The sequence below is a fragment of the Leopardus geoffroyi genome, chromosome A3 (assembly GCF_018350155.1).
Source record: "Leopardus geoffroyi isolate Oge1 chromosome A3, O.geoffroyi_Oge1_pat1.0, whole genome shotgun sequence".
Classification (NCBI taxonomy): domain Eukaryota; kingdom Metazoa; phylum Chordata; class Mammalia; order Carnivora; family Felidae; genus Leopardus; species Leopardus geoffroyi.
The window spans coordinates 13,454,914-13,477,439 of NC_059336.1; the positions used below are offsets into that span (position 1 = coordinate 13,454,914).

At 51.5% G+C, this 22,526-nt stretch overlaps 1 protein-coding gene across 3 annotated transcripts in view; it reads left to right on the forward strand.

Moving 5' to 3' along the window:
* SULF2 (sulfatase 2) overlaps window positions 1–22,526 on the forward strand; it is a 119,153-nt gene that overhangs the window by 31,993 nt on the left and 64,634 nt on the right. For all 3 annotated transcript variants that reach the window (XM_045444322.1, XM_045444323.1, XM_045444324.1), the window contains exon 3: window positions 15,848–16,087. In XM_045444322.1, the coding sequence (XP_045300278.1) occupies window positions 15,848–16,087 (240 nt within the window). The remainder of the gene's footprint in view (window positions 1–15,847; window positions 16,088–22,526) is intronic.

Consider the following 22,526-nt stretch of genomic DNA (forward strand, 5'->3'; position numbering starts at 1 on the left):
TAAGTAGCCTCAGTTCTCAATCCATTTTCAAAGTGGGTAAAATCCCTGTGTTTGGGTGATCCTTGGAGACCGGCGGGGTCTTGGGTTGCCTTCTTTACCAGAAGGATAAGAGAAGGAGAAGCACACAGAAGCCAGTCTTGTTTGCACGTGTCGTTCGGTCAGATAGGCTGTGACAGACCCTACCGAGGCTTATTGGTCTAATTCGATCCAGCCAAACCGTTCGTGAGCCTTCATGGCTCAGGCAGGCTCGATGAGTGAGACGCGGTCCTCACGGAGCAAGAGAAAACTTGCAGCGTCCCCGGCCCGTCTGTCCTGTCATTTGAGATTTTACTTAACTGGACTTGCTTTCTGAAGCTTAAATATTATTTTTAAAGGAAGCCTTCGATTATGAGTGTTAAGTGAAAAGCCAGGATCCGTTGTCTTTTGTAAAAGGTCACTGCAAAAGCAGGCACGGTGAGAACAGCAGTGTTTTTGCATTTCAGCAAGAGTCGGCCTCCCACAAGGCTGGCGTGTCTTTGTTACAAAGAGCGAGGGCAGTGACACGTCCCCGAGACGTTCTCCTTGACCCAGTCGGATGGAAGCGGGGAGAGGGAAGGACTTGCCAGGTGGGAGTCACAGGCTTTTCATGTTGGAGCCCCACTAACATGGGAGCTCTGGTGCCCGAGGGTTGCGGAGACAGACCCCCACACCCCAGAAAGTCTGGCACTGATTTTCCACTGTTGATCTCCTGAGGGTCCACGCAGGGTAGCAACAAGGTGCCCCCTCAGATTACTGGTTTTCAGACCGTGTGAACAGAATTGTGCCGTTTGGGGTGACAAAGGCAACCAGGTGATGCTGTTGGAGGGCTATAAAATACCATGGGAACAGGTGTTCCAGTGGATATAAAAACACACGTATCACAACCCCTTTCTGTCAGTCTGGGTTCTCTCAGTGATGAGTGACAGAAACCCAATTCCAACTAGACTGACCATACAAAAAAGAGAAGGAGTTTATTTGACTCATGTAAATACAAAATCCAAGCGTATTTTGAGCTTCAGGTATGGCTGGATCCAGGAGCTCTGTCTGGCTCTCATCTATCGATCCATCTCTGCAAACTCAGCTCTCCTCCAAATTGGCTTCACCCTCCACCCAGCTTTCCACCTGGCATCACCAGACCCGCATTAATGTTACAGCAAGCCATCCTCGTAGAAAGAGAGGGTCTTTCTCCCACAGGTACCAATAAACGTCCCCAAACGAAGTATCTTGGGGCTGGTACTCTCCGGGACAGCTGGTCGACCCCGAACCATCGGAGGGGTGCATGGAATGCAGTGACTGGCTGGCCTGGGTCGCATGCACATCCCTGGCGTCAGGCCTGGGGCCAACCCCACATGAGCCATGAGGATTGGGAGAGGGAGTTAGGTGTGATGCTTCCCTAAAGAAAAATCCAAGCGCTGGTGCCAGAAGAAGGCAGGTGCCAACCCTACAGCCAATGCTCAAGAAATGCCCAGGGCACGCTCACGGGGCTCTCTCCAAAGCGGGGTGCTGGCTCAAAGGGCAGGCCAGACTCATTCATTCAACAGATACTCACTGAGCACCTACCATGTGCTGAAGGGGGCCCAGCAGCAAACAAAATAGGCAACATCTCTACTCTTATGGAGCTTACGTACTATTGCAAGAGTTAATAAAAAAGATTTATAAAGTCTACAGTGCCTATGATAGTGAAAAGTGGTGGGAGGGATAAAGGAAGGAACAGAAGGCAGCAAGGAGAAGGAAAGAGAGTTATGATTTTCTGTACTGAGAAGGGGACATTGGGGCAAAGAAGGTGAGGACCCCAGTGAAGGGAGTTCCCCCAGGAAGAGCATTCCAGGCAGAGGGAACAGGGGGGACAGAGGCCCTGAGGGAGAAAGGGGTCCCGCCGGGCTCAGAGCCGCAAAGAGGTCAGGACAACAGGGCAATGTGAGCAAACGTCCAGGAAGTGGTGATTTCTGAGAGGTAATGGGGTGATGGCGGAAGGGTGGACCATGCAGGGTCTTTGAACCAGAGGGAGGGAGGATTTTGACTTTGTAAGTGATACACCAATGGAGGACGCTGAGCAGAAGAGGGACATTATCTGACTTACGTGTTAATATGACCCCTCTGTCTATGATACGGAGAATAAGCCAAAGGGGTGTCGTGAGGGCAGGGAGCCCAGTGCGGAGTCTACTGCAGGAGTCCAAGCACGAGGCGATGGCCACTCAGACCAGAGGTGGGGGGGAGGGGGGTCGATGCTATACCTAGTTATCAGGTGGTGCTGGTAAGATGTGCTCTGATAAGCGTGGCTCAGTCAGTTAAGCGTCCGACTTCGGCTCAGGTCATGATCTCTTGGTTTGTGAGTTCAAGCCCTGCTTTGGGCTCTTTGCTGACAGCTCAGAACCCGGAGCCTGCTTCCGAGTCTGTGTCTCCCTCTCTCTCTCTGCCCCTCCCCCACACACGCTCTGTCTTTTTGTCTCTCTCTCAAAAATAAACACTTAAACGTTTCTAACAGGGGGCGCCCGGTGGCTCCGTTGGTTAAGCATCCGACTCTTGGTTTCGGCTCAGGTCATGATCTCACGGTTCGTGAGTTCAAGTCCTGCATCAGGCTCTGCACTGACAGCACGGAGCCTGCCTGAGATTCTCTCTCTCCCTCTCTCTCTGCCCCTCCTCCGCTCTGTTTCTCAAAATAAATAAAATTTTAAAAATTACTAAAAAAAAATAAAAAGATGTGCTGATGGGCCTGATGTGGAGTGGGACAGAAGAGTCGTGAATAACTCCAAGGTTTTGGCCTGAGTGACTGCAAAGAGGGAGTCTCTGTTTACAGAGCTGCGGAGAGTGATGGTCAGGAGCTCATTCTGCTTCTGGACCTAGTAAGTGGCAGAGGCTGTGAAAAATCAAAAGGAACTGTCCTAGGCAGTCAGTGTTCAGAGTCGAGAGTTCGGGGAAGAGGCCCAGGTCCGGAAGGGCTGGGAACGAGGGACGACCAGGGAGGGGGCCAGAACTGTGTGTAGATTGCGTGCCTGGGTGTGCTCTGCTGGGTCCAAGACCCTCACCGGATTCCCAGGGAGGTCTGTGATCTGGAAAGTTGCGGGGGCCCCCGGCCCCGACGGCTGCCTTGTGGGAGAGGCAGGCTTTTGAGAGAAAGGCTTGGGAGGGTTTCTGGCCAGGCCCTTGTTTTCCACTTTCCATCTGTGAACACGAGGAAACCACTCCCTGTACTGCAGACTGATCTCCAGAAATCAATTCTAAATTTCAGGCTTGGGCACTCTGTAGGGGCCAAATGGCTGAAAGCCCAGGAGACAGCGTGCCCAGATTCCGGACAGCAGATCAGCGTAACTCCCAGCCTGGCCTCTCTAAGACACCAACCCCTGACATTCTCGCATTTCTCACCAGAGTTACAAAAACATGTGGCTGCAGGTTATCTCGGGAGGAAGAAAGGCTCATCTAGACCCACCCTGGTGTTCAACTTGCCAAGCACATTCCTGCAAGACCTTTTTTTTTTTTTTTTTTTTAAATTCAGCAACACTTGGGAGATACTTAAATTCTGGAAGCTAAATATATTGGGATTAGGTTTGGCTGCATATAAAAGAAAATATAAAATAACAGGGGCTTAAACAAGATAGAATTTTGCGTCTCACTCACATAGAAATCTCTGGAAGTTGGCATTCCAGGGCTGGCTTGGTGGCTTCAAGGTTATCAGGCACCCAAGCTCCTCTACCTTTCCGTTCTGCCATGCTTGCTGTGTGGCTTTCTGTCATTATTAAGGTCACCTCATGGTTCTGAAAGGCTGCTGGAGCTCCATCTATCAGAGCCACGTTCCAGGCATCAGAGAAGGAGGAAGCAAAAGGGTAAAAAGAATGGACTTCAAGTTAAGTCGGCTCCCTTTAAGGACCTCATTCCAGACATCACGTACAACACAGACAGAACTTATTTAATTAGCCACATGATCTCAGCAAGAAATGTGGGGCACACTCAAATTTGGATTATTCAAGCAGGGCTTAACTAGATTTTGCTAAAGTGTGGGGAAATCTGTTTAGTAACATTGCAGCCATTCCCACCCCAAGGCCAAGGGGATGAGGGGGCAAATGGTTACTGGGACACAGAGAGTCCCCCCCCCCCCAACAGGAGCCGTCCCCCTCTGTTGATACCCCAGGGAGAGTGTTGGAGACATCCATATCCCAACATCCCTTTCTGCTTCTGCTGATCTTCCACCAGGGCCCCCCCCCCCCCCGCATTGGCCAAATCCAGCCCAAAGCTAGAGGGTAAAGACAATTGTGGGTGCAACCCATCCAGGTCAGCTCGCTGGTCTGGATCACTGGGCACGGAACTGATCTAGAAGGCCAAAGCGAGGACCGTTTGCACGTTTAGCTACAAGAGCGTCTAGCAAATGTATTTCCTAGCTCAGTGCATTCAAGGTTAAAACCAGAGCCTCTTAAGAAAGGGAAACCTACATCAATAGGCCACCGGGGTCTCTCCCACACCAGATCAGGAGCAAGGGTCCCGGTGAGGGGTAGCACCTCTAGCATGGGGGTGGTAGGGGACGGGGGAGGCAGTTGTATGAAGGGCACTCGTGAGACCTGCACCTCCAGAAGGAGGTGGTCACATGGGAATTGGGGGGAGGAGCATCCCAGGCCAAAGGACAAGTGTAAGAGCCCTGTGGCAGGAATGGACTGGCCAGGAACTTAGAGGAGGGCAGCAGGACCTGGGGAATGAGGGGGAGAATGATGGGGGAAGGTCTGGATTTTCTTCCAGGGCCGATGGAAAGTCACTGAGCTGTTCTGAGCAGGTCAAGTACGCGTGATTCGTGTTCTCGGTGGCTCAGTCTGGCTGCGGGTGGAGGGGTGGTGGCCCGGGGACCGGATCAGAATCAGGAAGACCAGTCGTCCGGGTGGGAGCCGGTGGGTGCTCTGGAGAGGCGGTGGCAGGTGGGGCGGGTTCTGTTTTGGGGGTCAGCAGGCAGGGCTCATGGACGGATTGCAAGGGGGAGGGAAGGAGCGTCGAGAATCAGAGAATCACTCAGAGGTTTTGGCTGAGCCGTTGGGCCGATGGTAGTGCCATTTACAGAGATGGGGACACTGGGGGAGGAGGAACAGGTTTTCAGGCTCAGGACAGACATCAAGCTGCTTTGCACACATCACCACCAGGCTGGTGGCCAGGTGACTGGCTCTGTGTGGCACAGGACGAAAAGTGGGCAAAACACCCCGGACTTTGCATAAATAGCCTCTGGCAAGGAACGGTCTGTGGGTGGAGCTCCTCGGGGAGGAAGGGACCGGTGATTGGTTGGCAAGTGACCCTTTTCCAGGGCCTCTGGGCCACCTCCCCTCCATTGAGAGGGAATATATCAGAATTTCCTCCCCGAGGCTTCACAGCCAGAAGGAGCAGAAGGCAGAGGAGGAAAAAAAATTCACTTCATGATCTCTCTGACAGTCCGATGTTCATTAATGAAATTCTAGCATGGCTGTCTTCGACATCTGCTTAATGATACTGGGTTTAGGAAGCGATTTCGAGCCTCGGCTTTTCGTAGCTAAAACCAGCAACAGCATTTGACTTTATTTTGTAAGTTCCCAGGGCGCCTGGGTGGCTCAGTCGGTTAAGCACGCAACTTCGGCTCAGGTCATGATCTCGCGGTCTGTGAGTTCGAGCCCCGTGTCGGGCTCTGTGCTGACGGTACAGAGCCCAATTCAGATCCTCTGTCCCCCCTCTCTCTCCGCCCCTCCCCGGCACGTTCTGTCTCTACCTCTCTCTCAAAATAAATACATAAAAACTTAAAAACAAAAAAACCTCTTCTGTTTTGTAAGATTGCGGAGTCCGGAGCGGCTCCCCCTTTGCCGCCGTGAGGAAAAGCTGCCCGAGCAGCAGGGCCCCGGCAGCCGGCGCGGTTATTCTGGGTCGAGTTGGAGGCACAGCGGTGAGCACATCCGGGCACAGATGTCGTTGTCCGGGAAACAGTGGGGTCCCTCTGCCCAGATGTGGCCTCCACTGCTGCTCATCCCCCGGCCTCCCTCTCCCCGCCTGCTGGGGACAGAGCTATTCTGGGCGGTCGGGCTGATGGGACCCAGCCTCCCGTGGTGGTTAGACAGTCTGCCACGGGCAGGCGGCTCACAGTCTGATCCGGTGACATCGCGGGCATTCCAGGGACACTCGAGGCCCGGATGAGGGCTGCCTCGGGTACTCCAGCCTGGTGGCTGCAGGGCAGCACAGGACACAGATGCTTTGCCACCTGTGGCCCGAGCTGATGGCCCTCCCCCGTCCCCTCCCCCGCCCCCCACCTGCCTGTCCAGGTCAAGGCTCTGTCCTAGCCTGCACCCACACCCACAGCTCTCCTCCCCCTCTTAAAGCCTGCTCTCTGTAGGGCTCTGGGTCATAGTAAGTGTTACTCTGAAGGTTTACTCAGCTGGTCCCTTCCCCTGGAATAGAAACAGCTGCAGGTTGTAAACCCAGTGCCCCCAGGGCCAGGCAGGTCTTGTAAATGTGGGAAGTGGGGAGCCCAGAGAACCAGCGCGGCCCTTCTAAACCGGGCCTTTGCCACTCAGGTCCACTCACTGTGAACCCAGCAAGGCCAGATCTCTGTATTTTTTCAAGCCAAGCCAGAAAACTGGATTGATGTGAAATCTCCCAATTAAAAAAAAAAAAAAAAGAATTAGTTAATGTTTTAAACGCTTTCGAGCGCACAGACCAGAATGTGTCCAGAGGCCCTCTGTGAACTCGGTGTGACGCAGTACTTGGGAGCTACAGCAACTAAAACTTTCGACAGCTACCGCGTGTTAAGCGTTTTCATATGCCGTGTCCTGCACTAGAGGCTTCGCCCGTATTTTCCTCAATTAAATCTTGGAACATCCCGTGGGAAGGAGGCACTCTTATTCTCCCCACTTTGCCCACGAGGACACCAAGGTACTTGGGGGGGTGGGGGGGGTGGTAACTCATTTGCACCAGGGTATGTGGCCGACAGGAAGCGGCGAGGTCAGGAATTGAACTCAGGCCATGTGCCTCTAGGGCCCTTCCCAGCACACTGCAGAAGATGTCAGAGGGTATTCGAGAATAGTCCTTGAATGTCACGGTCAAAGGAAACCTTAACCTAAAGCTGTTCCCGCGCTGTACTTTGACAGAAGGGAAACGAAGGCCCCAAGAAAGTCAGTGACTTAATAGGACAGATCACACTTCATTCTGTGGGCTCTTTGATACCCAGAGTCTACAGATGGCGGGGGGGTGGGGGGTCGTGCCCCGCGTTCCGTCCAGAACAGAAGCGTGCTGATGCGGGTTACACCCGCACACGTATGGAGCAGCGGAACCCGTTTAACATACAGAGCTAAGTGGCTGAGAGAAGAATCGCTCAGAGAAGGATGGCCCTGGAGAGGACGTGGGTCGTGGCCCCTTCACCCGCCGCCTGGCCCCGTGCCAGCTGGCCCTTCGGCTCCTGCTTTTCCACCCCCCAGGAGAGGAGAAAACACTGCTTGGGAACCCCTGGACCATGTGACTGGAGGGTTGGCGGAGGGGGCTGGAGGCTGAATCAGCCCGGGGCCGAAGACTTGATCAATCGGGACTCTGTAATGACGCCTCTGTAAGCACCGCCCGCCCCCAGACCTTGCCCAGGGCGCCTGGCCGCTGCTTCCTGTCCTTTAACAAACAGGTGAATGTGTTTCCCTGAGTTCTGTAAGCCTTCTACTGCTACTCTGTGGCCTGTTGGTCAGAGCACAGGTGACAGCCCGGGCTTGTGGCCAGCGTCCGTGCAGGGGGAGTCGGGGAGAGTGGGGCACCCTTGCGGGACTTGAGCCCTTAACCTGTGGCATCCGATGCTGACTCTGTGTAGACGGTGTCCGAAATGAGTCGGACTCTTGGGCCCCCTCCCGGTGTCCCAGAATCTTGACACACTGGAAAAAGCATCACCAAACATTCTCATGGGCAGGCCCTGCCTCTGGCTTTCTGACTGTGGCCTCCGGTTTTGTGTTCAGAGTCACCTGTGGTCTCCACAGATAACGGGGAGGTCCTTGCTGAAAGGCCTCTGCTCGATTAGATTATCTTTCCCCAAATGAAAGGCACAGATAGGAAGGCGACACACATCGTGGAGTGTTCGTGGATTGGCCTGTTTGCAGTCAGTTCTCTCCTCCCCCCTGAGCCTCCAAAGTATTTCAAATTAGACGAGCCATACAGCCTTACCTTCAAACACTCAAACGATTCAAAGCCAAAGTAGCCTTCCGCAGCCACCATTCACAGGGCTCACCCGGAAGCAACCATCCTCTACAGCGTGTGTATCTGCTGAGAACATTTTCTCAAGGAGCGAGAGGGGGACGAAGGAGAGAGCTTAGCACAGTCCAGGGAAAGCCTCCCTGAGGAGGCAGTTTCGGTAAAGACCTGGATGCCACGGGGCAGGGAGGGGCGGAGGCAAGTGCAAAGGCCCTGAGGCAGGAGCGTGCTTGGCGTGTTCAAGGAGTGGTGAGAAGGTCAGCGTGGCCGGAGCAGAGGGCAAGTGGGGGACGGAGGTACAAGTTGTACTTGGGGAGAATCAGCGTGTAGCTCACATGGGGTTTCCTGGGCCAAAGGGGGCGGGGCGGGGGGGGTGTACTTTGGGTTTTATTCTAAGCAAGATGGACGCTCGTTGGCTGAGTTTGAGCAAAGGAAGTCATGGTGTGACTTAACGTTTTAAAAGGAGCCCTGTGGCCACCAGGTGGAGAACGTACTGCAGGGGACGAGGGTGGGAGCCGGGAGCCAGTTGGAGTGACTGCCTCAGTAGGTCCAGATGAGGGTCAGGGGTGGTGGTTAGAGAGTGTGGTTTAAGGGGCACCTGGGTGGCTCAGTCGGTTAAGCATCAGACTCCGACTCAGGTCATGATCTCGCGGTTTGTGAGATCAAGCCCCGCATCGGGCTCTCTGCCGTCCGCATAGAACCCGCTTCGGATCCTCTGTCCCCCTCTCTCTGCCCCTCCGCCGCTCGCACACCTGTGCACGCACCCTCTCAAACAAATTGCAAAGACCGTTAAAGGAAAATGCTGATTTCAGTCAAGACCCTGGGTTTACCCCAGGGCTTTATTTTTCCCCACATCCCATCTCCCTGCCACCGCTCTCTGGAGGCGAGAACACGTCACAGACTCTGTTGACCTGTAACGTTAAGAAAACAAACATCAGAAGGCATCGTTTCAGTAGTCGTCTGTCAAAACCAGTGCCTCCCCTGCCACCCACACTGGGGGCCACAGGAGTCTGTCTTAAAGGGCCGTGGGGTGCTTCTGCCCCCAGCTGACACAGGCCTCTAGGGCAAAAAGTGGGTGGGAACCACCTAAGCCCTGGAAGGGACAAAAATTGAGTCACTTTTGAATCTCGCAAGCCCCCGGCACCCGCTCGTTCCCTAGAGGTCGTGGTTGCTCCGACCCAGACTTTGAGAAGAGCAAACGAATTCAGCGTTTCCCAGATGCCTTTCTACGACAGGTAAGGCACGAGGTATCTCATGTGACAAGTCAAAAAGCATGGATTTTACTACTTACAAACTTATTTTCATGTGCATCAAAAAAAAAAAACGTTTTGATCAGCATATCAGACACAGAGTTTCACGTAGTGACTCGGGTTGAGATTCAAGTTTATCTGTTTCAAGTCACGTTAAGGGGCGCCTGGGTGGCTCCGTCGGGTCAGCGCCCGACTTCGGCGCAGGTCATGATCTCGCGGTTCGTGGGTTCGAGCCCCGCGTCGGGCTCTGTGCTGACGGCTCACAGCCTGGAGCCTGCTTCCAGATTCCCTGTCTCCCTCTCTCTCTGCCCCTTCCCCATCTCTCTCTCGCTCTCTTTCAAAAATAAACATTAAAAAAAAAAAGTGGGGGGGGGGGCGCCTGGGTGGCTCAGTCAGTTAAGCATCCAACTTCGGCTCAGGTCATGATCTCGTGGTCCGTGAGTTCGAGCCCCGCGTCGGGCTCTGTGCCGACAGCTCAGAGCCTGGAGCCTGTTTCAGATTCTGTGTCTCCCTCTCTCTCTGCCCCTCCCCCGTTCATGCTCTGTCTCTCTCTGTCCCAAAAATGAATAAACATTGGGGAAAAAAATAAATAAATAAATAAATAAATAAATAAATAAATAAACGTTAAAAAAATTTTTTTTTTAATTTTAAGTCGCTTTAAGGAAAAATATCAAATAAGGATAAATAATAGCACAGGTGGTCTACCAAGGAGGCCCCAGAAAGCGATCAGAAAGGGGCGGCCAGATAAGCGTCAAGGCCAGGGGGGTGGGACCATTAGAGTCGCACAGAGGTGTCGGGTGACCTCACCCCTGGCCCAGCTGGGTTGGAAGGTTTGATCACAGAAGGAAACCGGGCCTGTTTTTGTGTGCACGTCCCAAGTTTGTGTTGGACAGAGTGAGTCTGGGTTGGCCGGCCTGGCTTCATTTAACGTGTTGAAAACTGGCCTTTTTATTTCTGCGTGGCCCCGTCTTCCAGGTTCTTCCCCCCATCAGACTGGTCCATCTGCCTGAGGGCCGGGCTGGGCGAGATTAGATCATATGTTTTTGTGTTCCGGATGTGGACGTACAGAGCCCCATCGCTGTGGCAGTTGTGCTAAAGCAGGTCACTGTCCCCACGGGGAGGCTTCATGGTAGTGCTGCTCGGGCACAGAAGCCGCTGTCCTCTGGGGGCGTCGTCACCTCGTACCTGAGCGGCGCATGGACACAGCTCCCCTGCAGCCGGCTCATGTGGGCAGGGGCGAGCGCACCGAGCAGATACGCACGGGACTCCTGGACGAGAGCGGCAATCGCTCCTCTCCTCGGACATAGTATGGTGGAGACGGAAGCGCTTTGAGACCCTGGTTCTGAGCCCATTTTTAAAAAAAAAAAAAGAAAGAGAAAGAAAGAAACGGTTCTACTGGCTTTTGCTTTTTGCCAGTGCGGCATTCGGGGCTGCTGACTGCAGGGGAATTGTTCGCCAGGTGGCGGCCTCCTGCCTCCTGGAGGAGGGTCTGACAGGTCGGGTGGGGGGCCAGCGTTGTCTTTTCTGCAGACCTGGGAGACCCAGATGGGCCGGGTTCTCACCACCAGCCGCCCCGTCCTTTCTCCCCACAGTTTGTAAAGAGCGGGCGAAGAGTTGATTCTGCCTGGAGTGCCCTGGACTCATTCCTTTGAGGAATACTTAACTGAGCACCTACCCTGTGCCGAGGGCCGCTCCAGACCTCGGGGCTGGGAGGCCTCAGTGACCGGGCGCAGGCAGACAGCAACATAAATATGTAAGTGTGTAAAAGTCTGTGGTTAGTTACAGATGACAGTTACGGAGTCAGAAACTTAAAAAACAAGGGAGGGGTCTCAACTGTCAGGGGCAGGGAGTACAGACGAGAAGGGGGTGATCGCACAGGCCGTCAGGGTTCAGGGGGAAAGGCCTTCCAAGCAAAGGAGCAGCAAGGCGAAGGCTCTGAGGCAGGAGCAGGCCTGGCAGGTCTGAGGGCGGAGACGAGGCCCCTGCCGGACGAGGTCTGGACCCAGGTAGGCCTGTGGAGGACTTCAAGACTTTGTTCTCCGGTGAGTGGGAGCCCCAGAGGGTGCCAAGGAGAGGAGGCGCTCTGGCTGCTCCGTGCAGAATAACTGGGCAGAGTCCAGCGAGGAGGTGAAGCAGCTGACCTAATTCGGAAGAGAGAGGATGCCCAGGGAGGAGGGCGACAGGGCCGGATGGTGGACAGGCTTTGCGGATGGATTCGATGTGGGAACAGCGAGATGGGACTGAGGAATAGCTAGATTTTTGCCCACGTAGCTGGAGAAAAGAGGAGGCACGAGGGGGCAGGTGGCAGCAGGAGCTCGGGTTAGGGTATGAGGCACTGATGGTGTCTGAGAGAATCCCAAGCAGGCTCTGCACTGTCAGCACAGAGCTGGATGCACGGCTCGAACTCACGAACCCTGGGATCACGACCTAAGTCAAGATCGAGAGTCCGTTCTCAACCTGAGCCACCCGGGCGCCCCTTCCGTGGACTTCCGTTAATCAGCTGTAATTGGTGTGTGTGTGTTTAAGAAAAAGATTCAGGGCGCCTGGGTGGCTCGGTCGGTGAAGCGTCTAAGTTCAGCTCAGATCATGATGTCACCGTTCGTGGGTTCGAGCCCCGCGTCGGGCTCTGTGCCGGCAGCTCGGAGCCTGGAGCCTGTTTCGGATTCTGTGTCTCCCTCTCCCTCTGCCCCTCCTCTGCTCATTCTCTGTCTCTCTCTGTCTCTCAAAAATAAATAAACATTAAGAAATTCTTTTTAAAGCATATTAAAAAAAAGAAAAGAACAACAAGATTCTGCTACCCTAAATGAGAGAAGCCAGGATTAACTGCTCTAAGGAAAGGAAAACTAAGCCAGTCGACTAAATATAAGCCAACATTGCTGCGCCCTGAGCGTTCTGACAGGCGACTGGTTCACTCCCCGTTGAGGCAGGAATTGTGTAGGTGTCAAGGACGTGACCACACCAGTTGGCCTTTTGTGTTGATCAGTAGTGGAGGGAATCACTTGCCCACGGCTGGCGTCCCTGATATTTGGTGATGTGCCCCCCTGCTGCTCCCACCGCTGGTGTGCCAGCTAAAGTCACCTCTGGGATGACCAGGGGACCCAGCCTCCAGTCCAGGACTCTTCTGAGCCTCCTTGAGGTCGAGAATTGACCAAGTGCGTTGGGATCTCAGTGCGTTTCCTGGGTGTATTTATGCTACCTCCCGTGCGGTGTGAACCGTACGTTTCTTGAACCTGACTCCAAGCACCCACCATCCCCGCCGGACAAGCCTGGGTTTGAGCCCTCACATCACGCTTCCAAAGGTGTGTGGCTTTGACTGGGCATTTCGCTCTCTGTCCTCAAAAGGGCTGTTGAAAGGATTAAGTAAAACGGCGCATAACACGTGCCCAGCCGTGCATACAGCCGGCACTCGGCCATCGCGACTATTAGCGAGCATAACGATTATTATTGACGGATAACACTGCCCTCTACCCCACGGAGAAGCTGGACCTGTCTCATCCACTAAGTTATGTTAGGAGGCTGCCAAACCCAGGCCTTCAGGCGCCTGGCGGGTACGTGAATGGGCAGATGTGGGATGTGGGACCATAAGGAGCTGTGGCTAGGGTAGCAAACCAGAGAACGCGGGATGGATTTCATGCTCTTTAAAGGCAGAGTTTTCGAACCCGCTGCACAAAACACACATGTCTACGAATACGAACCACCTGGGGCTCCTAAGTTCTATAGAAACCTCAAACAGTAAGATCAGATCTTCTGTTAATTTCCAGACGTTTATGGAGAACCTACTCTGTGCCAGGCACTGTTCTAGGCTTGGGAATGTAACGGCGAACAAAGCAGGCCTAAATCCCTGCCAGATTCTGGGCCAGGGAAGGCCTCCCCTGAGATACTTGACGTTTGCTCAGTAACCTGAAGGAGGGAGCGCTCCAGGCAGAGGGCAGAGCTCCGGCAAAGGCCGCGAGCCGGGAACGTGGCTAGTGTTCAGGCTTGGGCCTCGGGCGTCGGGACGCCGATGTCTCGATTCGTGGTAAAAGTTCAGGGTAGAAAGAACCCATCGGCGAGTGGGAGGCCTTCCCGGAAAGCGTTCCCCAGGAGCGGCCCCGAGGCTGGTGAGGCCCCAGGGCTCGGCTGAACCCTGAGACTGTGCCCTGCTCGCTTCGCAGGCTGGACCTCGGAAAGCCCATGTCATCTGTCCCCTCCAGAGGGAGGTCATACCTGTAGTTGCCTTCGGTTACAACTGCGTCCCCTGGGGCTTCTTGGGAGGGCATGTGACCTTGAGGATAGATGTTCACACGGTTCCGGGCCTGATAATTCCTGTTCAGTTCGTCACACAGAGCTGGCTCTTTCCTCCACCCACCGCTGCCAGCCTTGGCCAAGAGGCTCAGGAGACACACCTGGTCCCAGAAGGGCCTCCCTTATAAAAACCAGCTCAAGTGCCGCAGGGGGGCTGGCCAGGCCTTGCTGAGGAGGTGACGTCGAGTTGAGGTCTGACTTAATGGGATAAGCCAACAAAGGGATGTCTCAGGAAGAGTCCCAGCAGAAGCGGTAGCCAGTGCAAAGATCCTGGGGCAGGGATGGGAGTGGAGCATTTGAGAAACCATGAGGAGGCCAGTGTAACCAAGTGAGCAAGGGGGAGGGGAGAGATGAGGTCAAAGGAACATGGGAGGTGGCTTGGCAGCAAGGACGAGTCTGGAAGAGTCTGGAAGAGTCTTAGGCCACAGTAAGGAATTCCGGTGTCCTTCCGAGTGCCACGGGAAGCTATCCGATGGTTTTAAATAGTGAGGAGATATGATCTATGTTTGCCTCAGGGAAGCTCTAACTCTCTTCCGTCCCTATTTGGCAGAAAGATGGGATAAAAGAGCCATATAAATCTCCTTTCCATTCTTCGCCTGTAGGGACAGAGTGCTGAGGTGAGAGTGATTAGTTTTTGTTAAAACCTCTAAGGGGCTGTTGGTGATTGGGCTGGGCACCTCTCCAGTAAAAACTCCAAACGCCTGGTAGACTGCATTGGCTTACTCTTCAGTAGTTCTAGAAGCCAGAAGTCCGGAATCCACGTGTTGACAGGGTTATGCTTCCTCCGAAGGCTCTAGAGGAGAATCCTTCCTTCCTCTTCCAGCTCCTGGGGGCCCCGGGAGTTCCTTAGCCTGTGGCTGCGTCCCTCCAGCCTCTGCCTCGGTCCTCACATGGCCGTCCCCACCGTGTCTGTGTGTCTTCTCCCTTCTGGCTCTTACACGACGCTTGTCATTGGATTTGGGGCCCACCCAGGTAATCCAGAACGATCTCCCCCCAAGATCCTTAACTACACCCGCAAAGACGCTTTTTTCCAAATAAGGTCACATTCACAGGTGTCGAGGGTGAGGACGAGGACGTATGGAGGGTGGGGGAGAGTTTGCGTCACTCAATCCGCAGCAGACTAAGAACTCTAAGGAAAAGGAAGGAAACTGAGGGTGGGAGGAGGAAGAGAGAAAGGATTTCCCTTGAGTATTTCCCTAACCCTACTAAATATCCTGATACCAGCCATAGGTTTGTGCATCCACTCTGCAAACGTTTATTGAGTGCCTACTGTGTATCACACCCCACGAGGGCGTTGAGAATTCAGCACGGAGCAGGGCACGCACCCTCTGCCCTCGTGGGGCCCTCAGCGGAGCAGTGACCAGGAAAGCACCTGTGCACAGTGGGTCTCCTGCACGTTAGTTTCCTTTCCGTCCTGAGCGCCTTTCGCTGCTTACAGCTTCGTTTGCGAACGAGAAAAGGCGCGAACGAAGCCACGATACCCAGTGGTATATAATTAAGCCCTAATAACACCTGCCGCATGCATACTACGCGCTCGAGGGAATCAGAAGCCAGTGTGATCACTGGAAGAGGTGTGGCTTGGCCGATGGCTCGAGTCCGGAGAGAGGTGGGAAGAGAATCCCAAACTAGAAGGACCATGTGGACAAAGGAGCAGAGGAGTGTTCAGGGAGGTGAGCCAGGTGGGTTGGCATGACCAGATTTCAGTAAAAACGAACGATTCTTGGGCAAGTTCCAAACAAAACAAAGTATAATCTTCCCTTGGTTTACACAGTGGTTGCTTACCAAAAATAAATAAATAAATACACTGCATGTTAATATCCTGCAAAAAAAAAAAAAAAAAAAAAAAGATGTTTGGTTTATATGTATGACAAACAGGTTTTTATCTACTCCCCATGAGCACGCAGCGGGACTGGGGACCCAGGATATTTCTTGCACAGGACTACCCCACAGTGCCTCGCTGGCCCATGCTCACAACTAACCGTTGTGGCCCCCGCCCCCCTCATGTGTCCCCAGAGATTTCCAAAATGCGCCCCCTCCCCAGGGATGGGGTTAAGAACCACTCAGCGCCTGTCCCCAGCGGTCGCATGGCCCACCGGGCACCAGCTGGGAACGGCCGCACTCACCTTGGCTCCTGGTTGCAGGTTCCATGCAGGTGATGAACAAGACAAGGCGCATCATGGAGCGGGGCGGGGCGCACTTCGTCAACGCCTTCGTGACCACGCCCATGTGCTGCCCTTCGCGTTCCTCTATCCTCACCGGGAAGTATGTCCACAACCACAACACCTACACCAACAACGAGAACTGCTCCTCGCCCTCCTGGCAGGCACAGCACGAGAGCCGCACCTTCGCCGTGTACCTCAACAGCACGGGCTACCGGACAGGTAAGGGGAGCCAGGAGGCCGCGGGCGGGCAGGCGGGCGCGCAGCTTTGGATGTGGGGCCCGGGCGCCCCGACCTCAGACCAGCATGTGGACCCTGTACTGCAGGGATTGGAGATGGTGTCAGGCAGCCCGTGGACCGCTTCATTTTAACTTAAAAGCGTTGGCTTATGCCCGTGGGCCCTAGAAAAATACGACACGAGGGGCAGCAGGTGGAGCGTCCGACTCTTGATTTCAGCTCAGGTCGTGATCCCAAGGTCGTGGGACTGAGCCCCGCCTCTGGCTCCACGCTGAGCATGGCACCTGCTTGAGATTCTCTCTCTCTCCCTCCCTCCCTCTGTCCCGCTCATACAAGCTCGCTCCCTCGTTCTCTAAAATAGAAGAAAAAAAAAGAATAAGAAAAATAAAATATTAAAAAAAAGGAAAACACAAAATGATTTGCCTATAGTAGTGAAAGAACGTGACCTTTTCAAAGCAATTTGAATTTTTTTAATGAGTCCACTTAAAATATGAAATATAATACAGAGAGAGGCTAGAAGTATTTATGTGTGAGTTTGTATTCACCATGTGTTATGTTAGGGACCGGTTTATTGACTTCAGACCATCAGCATGGAAGAAGGTTCCAGAAGAACATTGGGGTGGGAGGCAGGGATGAAAACTGGTGTGGAAAATGGACAGGAGCACGTGTGGGACTGTGTGGGAAATTGACATGGACGGCTTGTCTACACTTGTCCGTCTACACTACCCAGCACGCCCCACCTCTCCTGCGGTCAGTGCTGCAGAGCTATATCGTGGATGGATACAGAGCAATTAGGTCTTCCGGTCTATCTTGCAGGAGGTACCTTGGCCGGTTCCCAAGGCTCACCTGTCAGGCTGCTGGCCTGGGGCAAAGACACAATTACAAACACTTACCTCCAGCACCATGCGAAATCCTCCAAAACTCCATTAAATTGAATTTTGAAAAAGTAAACACTCCCCACTGAGAGCCGAGCGAGGCGATCGTGAAATCAGACATTGCGGCTGGGATGCTGCCACCCTGAGAAGTCGCGTCCGAGTGACCAGGGGCTTGTTTCCGGGGGAGTGACAGGAGGGAGGGGGGGGGATCGACGCCTCCCTCAGCTGAGCTCAGAGATGAAGCAGCCTTCCAGGCTGGGGGGTGCTTTCCCTGGGATACCCGTGTGGCTGGCGGGGCACGTCGGGGTGGGGAACAAGAGGAAGGTGCATCTTCTTGTGGACTGATTCTCCTGCCAGGGTCACCCAGAAAGCGGGGCCTCCTGAGAGAACTCAGAAGGCCTCCATCCCATATGCATAAGCTGTTGGTTCCTGGATCTCTGCAGAAAGCCGCACGTGTCAGAGGTCAGCACGGGCCGCCGCGCAGCTGGTTGTGGGGACCTGCATGTAAATAAAGAAGCAGGACACGGGGGTCCCGCAGCACACCAGAGGGCACCTACGGAAAGGGGCATCTTCTACACCGGTCCAGATAATTATAGCCATTCGTGCCCAGGAGTACCAATCTTCGCATATTTCTAACCTGAATGCGTGGCTGAAATATGCTGATAGAAGGGGGAAAAAAACGTTGCCATCATCAATTTCTTAAAAAATATACACCGTGGGCCAAACAAAAGCTTGTCTGAAGGCAGAGTATAGCTCACAGACCCCCTGTAGAACATCTGACTGAAAGGTCTGCGTAGGAAACTTCCGATTTGGATGCTAAAAGAACAGTAAGGACCCTAAGGTGTTCTCATCAACACCCCTTATTTGATAGCCAGACAACTGCAGCCCAGAAAAGAGATGTGCCCAGAGTCCTCAGTTGGGGTGCTTGTGACACAACCAAAATGGAAACCGAAGACCGTGGGAATTCAAAGCAAGTTTGGAGCATCCTTCACACTGAAAGGAAACACATACCCTGTGATATCGTGGGCGCTCCTGGTGGGAACCGGTGACTAATGCCTTAGAATCATACAGCTGGCACAAGAAAAGGAACTATTTCAATAATAAATGTTCCTCAAAATTGATTTCCCAAACTTCGTTCTTGAATTTGCACACATCGCCGAAAAGCTGTCTTCCCAAAGGCTTGCTTTCATCCAACTATGCTTACTCGGTATCGCTTCAGTGAAGACTGAGATCATAACGTCCAAGCGTAAATAGCCATACACAGAGCATTTACATTTTTTGTAAAACTGTCCCTGAGAATTTTATTCGTTACAGTTAGAATGTCTCTCTGTGCGAGAGACCCTGCTACAGCGTGACTTTCAGAACTCAGGACCCTGAAAATGCCTGTTTGTTCTGATGGCCTCCTGGTCATTAAATAGCAAGAGCTGGGGCGCCTGGGTGGCGCAGTCGGTTAAGCGTCCGACTTCAGCCAGGTCACGATCTCGCGGTCCGTGAGTTCGAGCCCCGCGTCAGGCTCTAGGCTGAGGGCTCAGAGCCTGGAGCCTGTTTCCAATTCTGTGTCTCCCTCTCTCTCTGCCCCTCCCCCGTTCATGCTCTGTCTCTCTCTGTCCCAAAAATAAATAAACGTTGAAAAAAAAAAAAAAAAGTTAAAAAAAAAAAAATAGCAAGAGCTATGTACCCTGTATACTTTTCCTCTTTGCCCTGGCAGCTAGGAAGCTCTGACTTGAGTTTTATATTAAGTTGCTATTTAAGGTGAAAACATTTTAAAGATACCACTAATAATGTTAGTTATGCTGGTCATTGTTGGTTGATTGAGGAAAATGACAGGAAACTAATGAATTGAAAATTCCTCTTAGATGAATTTGATAGGTATGACTCACATTACAACGTGTAACAACCTTAGTCTCCCAAGGACCAGTGGTCAGCTGCTCTTTCTGGGTCTTTAGGCACATTCAACTCTGCATTGTCACGGGTATTTAGCAAAGTTGGTTGAGTTGGATTTACGTTTGGCTGCGTATGAGACCCAAGAGAGCAATCACTTATTGCTTGCAGTTAAAAGCCCCTGCTTCTAGCACTCTCCACAATAGCCAAATTATGGAAAGAGCCTAAATGTCCATCAACCGATGAATGGATAAAGAAATTGTGGTTTATATACACAATGGAGTACTACGTGGCAACGAGAAAGAATGAAATCTGGCCCTTTGTAGCAACGTGGATGGAACTGGAGAGTGTGATGCTAAGTGAACTAAGCCATACAGAGAAAGACAGGTACCATATGGTTTCACTCTTAGTTGGATCCTGAGAAACTTAACAGAAACCCATGGGGGAAGGGAAGGAAACAAAAAAAAAAAGAGGTTAGAGTGGAAGAGAGAACCAAAGCATAAGAGACTCTTAAAAACTGAGAACAAACGGAGGGTTGACGGGGGGTGGGAGGGAGGGGAGGGTGGGTGATGGGTATTGAGGAGGGCACCTTTTGGGATGAGCCCTGGGTGTTGTATGGAAACCGATTGGACAATAAATTTCATATATTGGGAAAAAATTAAAAAATTAAAAAATAAAAGCCCGTGCTTCTTTGGTGGGCCTGCTCCATGAATTGACCAGAGACTCAACCATTTGCTTTTTTGAGAATGAGGTATAATTGGCGTATAACATTATATTAGTTTGGGGTACCACCCCTAGCCCTGCCCACCGCCACTGGCAACCGCCAATCTGTCCTCTGTATCTACGAGCTCAGTGTTGTTTTCTTGGATTCTTACATATGAGCGAGATCATAACAGTATTTGTCTCTCTCTGGCTTCTTTCACTTAGCATAACGCCCTCAAGGTGCATCCTTGTTGTTGCAAATGACAAGGTTTCACTCACGCAGCTGGATGATCGTTCCTTGTCTACCTACACCACATCTTTATCCATTCAGCCATCGACGGACACGTAGCTTCTTTCCATGTCCTGGCCGTTGTAAATAATGCTGCAGCGGACGTAGGGGTGCAGATAGCTTTTCAAGTTCATGTTTTCATTTCCTGCAGATCAATCCCCAGAAGGGGAATTGTTGGATCGTATGGGAGTTCTGTTTTTAATTTCGTGAGGAAGCTCCGTAGTGTTTCCGTTGTGGCTGCACCGATTTTCATTCCGGCCAGCGGTGCGTGAGGGTTCCCTTTTCTCCACACCCTCACCCACCCACACTTGCTGTCTCCTGTCCTTCTGGTAACAGCCGTCCTGACAGGTGTGAAGTGATATCTCATTGTGGTTTCGATTTGCATTTCCCTGATGATGAGTGACGTTCGGCAGTTTTTCACATGCCTGTTGGCCACCTGGATGTCTTCTTTGGCAAAATGTCCGTTCAGATCCTTTGCCCCTTGTTTGATTAATTGTTTGTGTTTTCAATACTCTGGTTTCTCTTCAGATCGTATAAATCTTTCGCCTTTTACTAATTGTTTGTGTTTTTGCTGTTGAGCCTTAGGACTTCTTTATATCTTTTGGATAGTAACCCCTTTTCAGAAAAAAGAGTTGCAAACATTTTCTCCAGTTCGGCAGGTTGCCCTTTCATTGTGCTGATGGTTTCTTTTGCTGTGCAGAAGCTTTTCAGTTTGGTGTGGTCCCGGTTATTTATGTTTGTCGTGAATTGCCTTTGCTTCTGGTGTCAGATCCAAAAAATCGTCGCCAAGACTAATGTCACATTATGGTTTCGGGTCTTGTGTTCAAGTCTTTAATCCATTTCTAGTTCGTTTTTGTGGATGACGTCAGGGGTCCAGGTTCATTTTGTTTGTGTGGCTGGCTCGTTTCCCCAGCACCACTCATTGAAGAGACTGTCCTTTCCCCATTGTATATTCTAGGCTCCTTTGATGTCAATTAGTTGACCATATCTGTGGGGGTTTATTTCTAGGCTCTGTTCTGTTACACTGATCTGTGTGTCTGTTTTAACGCCAACGCCATACTGTTTTGATTACTGTAGCTTCGTAATACAGTTTGAAGTCAGCAAGCATGATGCCTTCAGCTTCGTTCTTCTTTCTCAAGATTGCTTAAGCTAGTTGGGGGTCTTTTGTGGTTCCATACGAGTTTTAAGATTATTTGTTCTACTTCTGTGACAAATGCCGCTGGAATTTGAATAGGGATTGGGTTGAATCTCCATTGCTTTGGGTACTGTGGGCATATTACAGTATTAATTCTTCCAATCCATGAGCACAGAGTATCTTTCCATTTATTTGGGTCTTCTTCAGTGTCTTTCATGAATATGTGACAGTTTTCAGCGTATGGGTCTTTCACCTCCTTGGTTAAATTTATTCCTAGGTATCTGATTCTTTTTGATGCAATCGTAAAGGGGATTGTTTCTTCATTTTTCTTTCTGATAGTTCATTGCTGGTGTATAGAGATACGATGGATTTTTGCGTGTCGATTTCGTATCCCGCACCTTCACTGAATTTGTCTATTCTAACAGTTATTTTGGGGTTTCTATGTGTGATATCATGTCATATGCAAATAGTGAGAGTTTAATTCTACCTTCCCAATTTGGGTGGCTTTTCTTTCTTTTTCATACCTAATTGCTCTGGCTAGGACTTCTGATACTGCATTGAATGGAAGTGACAAGAGTAGGGGCACCTGGGTGGCTCAGTCGGTTGGGCATCCGACTTCGGCTCAGGACATGATCTCACGGTTTGTGAGTTCAAGCCCCGCGTCGGGCTCTGTGCTGACCACTCAGAGCCTGGAGCCTGCTTCAGATTCTGTGTCTCCCTCTCTCTGCCCCTCCTCCACTCACACTCTGTCTATCTCAAAAATAAATTAAAACATTAAAAAAAAAAGTGACAAGAATAGGCATCCTTGTCTTACTCCTGATCTTAGAACAACGGATTTCAGTTTTTCACTGTTGAGTGAGTTAGCTGTGGGCTGATCCTATATGGCCTTTATTGTGTTGAGGTGCTTCTCCTCTATACCCACTTGGCTGAGAGTTTTCATCATAAATGAATGTTGAATTTCGTCAAATGCTTTTTCTGCATCTAATGAGATGATCATACGGTTTTATCCTTCACTTTGTTAATGTGGTGTATCACATATTGCTCCCCCTGGATAAATCCCATTTGATCCTTTTAATGTATTGTTGGATTCCATTTGCTAATATTTTGTTGACAGTTTTTGCATCTATGTTCATCAGGGATATTGGGCTGTAATTTTCTTGTGGTGTCTTTGGTTTTGGTATCAGGGTGATGCCGGTCTCATAGAACGAGTCTAGCAGTGTTTTCTCCTCTTCCGTTTTTTTGGAGACATTTGAAAAGGATTCATATTAATTATTCTTTAAATGCTTGGTAGAACTCACCAGTGAAGCCGTCTGGTCCTGGACTTTTGCTTGTTGAGAAGTTTTTGATCCCTGGTTCAATCTCCTTAGTAGTAAGTGATCTATTCAGATTTCCAATTTCTTTTTTTTTTTTTTTTTTAATTTTTTTTTTTCAATGTTTATTTATTTTTGGGACAGAGAGAGACAGAGCATGAACGGGGGAGGGGCAGAGAGAGAGGGAGACACAGAATCGGAAACAGGCTCCAGGCTCCGAGCCATCAGCCCA